Below are 2,951 nucleotides of genomic sequence, written 5' to 3'. Positions count from 1 at the left end.
GGACCTCATCACCAGGTTTAAATACCCGAGCTTTTGCCTTACGGTCGTAATATTTCTTGTACCGCCCCTGAGCTCCCTCCAGGCTATCTCTTGCCAGTGCCATCGTGTCTTCTAGCCTTTTGCGCAAGTCAAATACGTACTGGTAGCTTGTCTTGACTTCTGGAGAAACCTTCTCTCCTGTCCACAGTTCCCGTAGGATCCCCATGGGGCCCCGCACTTCGCGGCCGTATAGCAGCTCAAATGGGGCAAAGCCAGTGGACTCCTGGGGTACTTCACGGTAAGCAAACAGCAGTGAGCTGATGTACCGATGCCACTGACGAGGTTGTTCTGCGCACAATCGACCGAGCATGGTCTTGAGGGTTCCATTGAATTTCTCAACCAAACCGTTGCTCATGGGGTGGTAAGGCGTTGTTGGGAGTTGTTTAAGGCTGAGTAGGCGGCACACCTCACTCATGCAGTCTGACATGAATTGTGTCCCTTGGTCATGGATGACTTCCTCTGGTATGCCTAATCGGCTGTAGATATCCAGCAGGGCTTCTGCAACTGCTTCCGTAGTTATCCTCTTCAGCGGGACTGCCTCGGGATACCTAGTGGCGTAGTCAACAAGAGTGAGGATGTACCGATGGCCTTCACTCGATTCTGGTTTTATGGGGCCGACAATGTCGATTACCACTCTCTTGAATGGAGTATCAATCAGGGGTGTTCGTTGCAGGGGTACCTTTGCCACTGTACCCCGTTTTCCGGTCCTCTGACATACATCGCATGATTGGCAGAAGCGTCTCACGTCAGCTGCACAGCCGGGCCAATAGAAGTTACTGAGGATCCTGTCCTTTGTCTTCCTGGCGCCCAGGTGACCGCCCATAAGGGAGCAGTGGGCTATGTCCATCACCTGGTCCCTCAGTGCTGTTGGCACAACGACCTGCCGGTGGGGATGCTCCTGCTTCCCCCTTCTAGAGGTGGACACCCGGTAGAGGATGCTGTCGACGGTTTCATACCAGATCTCTCGGCGTGCGCCTCCCTTCACATCTGAGAGGCCCCTCAGCTTGGCCAGTGAGGGATCGAGGCGCTGCTGCTCTATCAGCTGAGCTTTACTTAGTGTGGTGCATCCGAAACTATCAGGAGCCTTCAATTTCTCTGTATGCTTTTTCGCAGCTGCCCGGGTCGCCACAGCCCCAGCAACATCTTGCTGTTGCTTCCTGCTCCTGGCACTTCCCCAATGATGAGATCGGCTATGAGGTCCGGCATGCATAGGCCATTGACTTTCCCTTGAAGATATGGAGTATTGATGGCAATTCTCACCGGCCATGCCCTCCGAACCGTGTTGTCCAGCATTCTTATTGATACTGGCTTACCGGTATATTCGTCGTTGGCCACGTACTTCGACCTCACAATGATCGTCGTACAGCCGGTGTCACGCAGCACTTTCACTCTCCGGCTACCCACTGTGCCCTCTACCAAGTTTAGCTTCCCACCACCGGCAAAGGATCCGACACCTGCATACAAAGGGACTGATAGGTCCAGGTCTTTCTCTTGCTCAGCACTTCTTCCTTGTTGTGCACCGTGCTCTGGGGTTGTGCGAACATCATCTAGTCATGCTTCGTACAAAACATCGCCCATTTCCATTTCCTCCACCTCTGCAGCCGCTGCACGTACTGGCATGGGGCGGTCCCTGGTTGGTGGTCTGCCGGCATAGTTTCTCTGGTGTGCTGCTGCCGTAGTGGGGCAGTCCGACGCTCTATGCCCTACACGATTGCAACGGAAGCACCGGTTTGACAGGTTGACCTGCACAGGCCGATCGCCCCTTACTCTCTGCGAAGCCCGGGGATCGGAGTTTGGCCGATTGTCGTTTTGGCTAATGGGTGGTCTCTGGGCAGGCTTGCTAATACTGCCGATCGCTGGCAGGCCCCGCGCCTCCAGGAAGAGGCCAGCATATGCAATTAACTCAGCACTATTCTTAGGGCCGCGTTCACGTACAAATGTCGCCAACTCCTTGCTACATTTGCTCAAGAATTGTTCCTTGACCATCATCCATCTCACTCCCTCATAGTCTCGGCTCACCCCTGCTTGTACGATCCATCTATCAAAATAATCGTTCAGCCGACAGACAAATTGCAGTGGCGTTTCCTTTCCAGACTCCTGTTCACTTTCTCGGAACTTCTTGCGATAGCCCTCCTCCGTGAGATTATACCGAGCAAGCAGTGCTTCCTTGAGTACCTCGTAGTCAAGTTGGCTGCTGGGGGGCAGGTGGGTATATACCTCGAGGGCTGCTCCTGATAGCGCATTCCCAAGAAAGATTGACCACTGGTTGTGAGGCAGTTCTGCGTGGGTGGCCCAGTTTTCGAATCTCTGTATGAAGGAGTCGATGCTGTCCCGCCCGTCAACGAATTCGGTGAAGGGGAGACCTCCCTTACACGACCGCATGTTGGGGCTTAGTGGCTTCGACTCTTGGTCCTTTTGTTTTTTCATCATCCATTCTTCATGTTCCCGTTGCCGCCGCTGCTCCTCCAGCTGGCGCTCCTGGAGTTTCCGCTGCCGTACCTGTTCCTTCCTCTCCTTCTCCCGCTGCTGATACATACGCTCCTCATCCTCCCGCCTGAGTTTTTCTTGCTGTTCAATGTATGTTAGGACTTCCATCCCTTGGAGGCCAAACTCCCTGGCTTCTTGCAGGTAATCCCTCATGGTGGCTTGACTGCCACTGACTGTTTGATCCTGGCAAGGTCGCCAATGTCACAGGTTCTTCCACGAGTATAGAATCAAACAGTCAGGACAAGGAAAGAGCAGGGCACGTTTCTGTCGTGTATTATTGAGAGACGTACACTACACGCATTACAAACATACAATAACACATCACAAGAAAAGCACATATGTATGTAGGCACGAATAAACAGTAACACTAGGTACTTGATCACAACGTTTCGGCAGTCACTTCACTTAGTATTCACTTCACTCGA

At 53.0% G+C, this 2,951-nt stretch overlaps 1 protein-coding gene across 1 annotated transcript; it reads right to left on the bottom strand.

Annotated features, from left to right (window-relative positions):
* Nucleotides 1–1,590: 1,590 nt before the first annotated feature.
* Nucleotides 1,591–2,679, bottom strand: LOC147471666 (uncharacterized). Its single transcript, XM_086537459.1, has one exon. The coding sequence runs from the start codon at nt 2,677–2,679 to the stop codon at nt 1,591–1,593; it is 1,089 nt and encodes a 362-aa protein (XP_086393585.1).
* Nucleotides 2,680–2,951: the final 272 nt, after the last annotated feature.

The sequence above is a fragment of the Penaeus japonicus genome, unplaced genomic scaffold (assembly GCF_977035675.1).
Source record: "Penaeus japonicus unplaced genomic scaffold, GWHDUDI00000001_assembly GWHDUDI00000006, whole genome shotgun sequence".
Classification (NCBI taxonomy): domain Eukaryota; kingdom Metazoa; phylum Arthropoda; class Malacostraca; order Decapoda; family Penaeidae; genus Penaeus; species Penaeus japonicus.
This window is presented reverse-complemented; position numbering and strand designations above follow the sequence as displayed.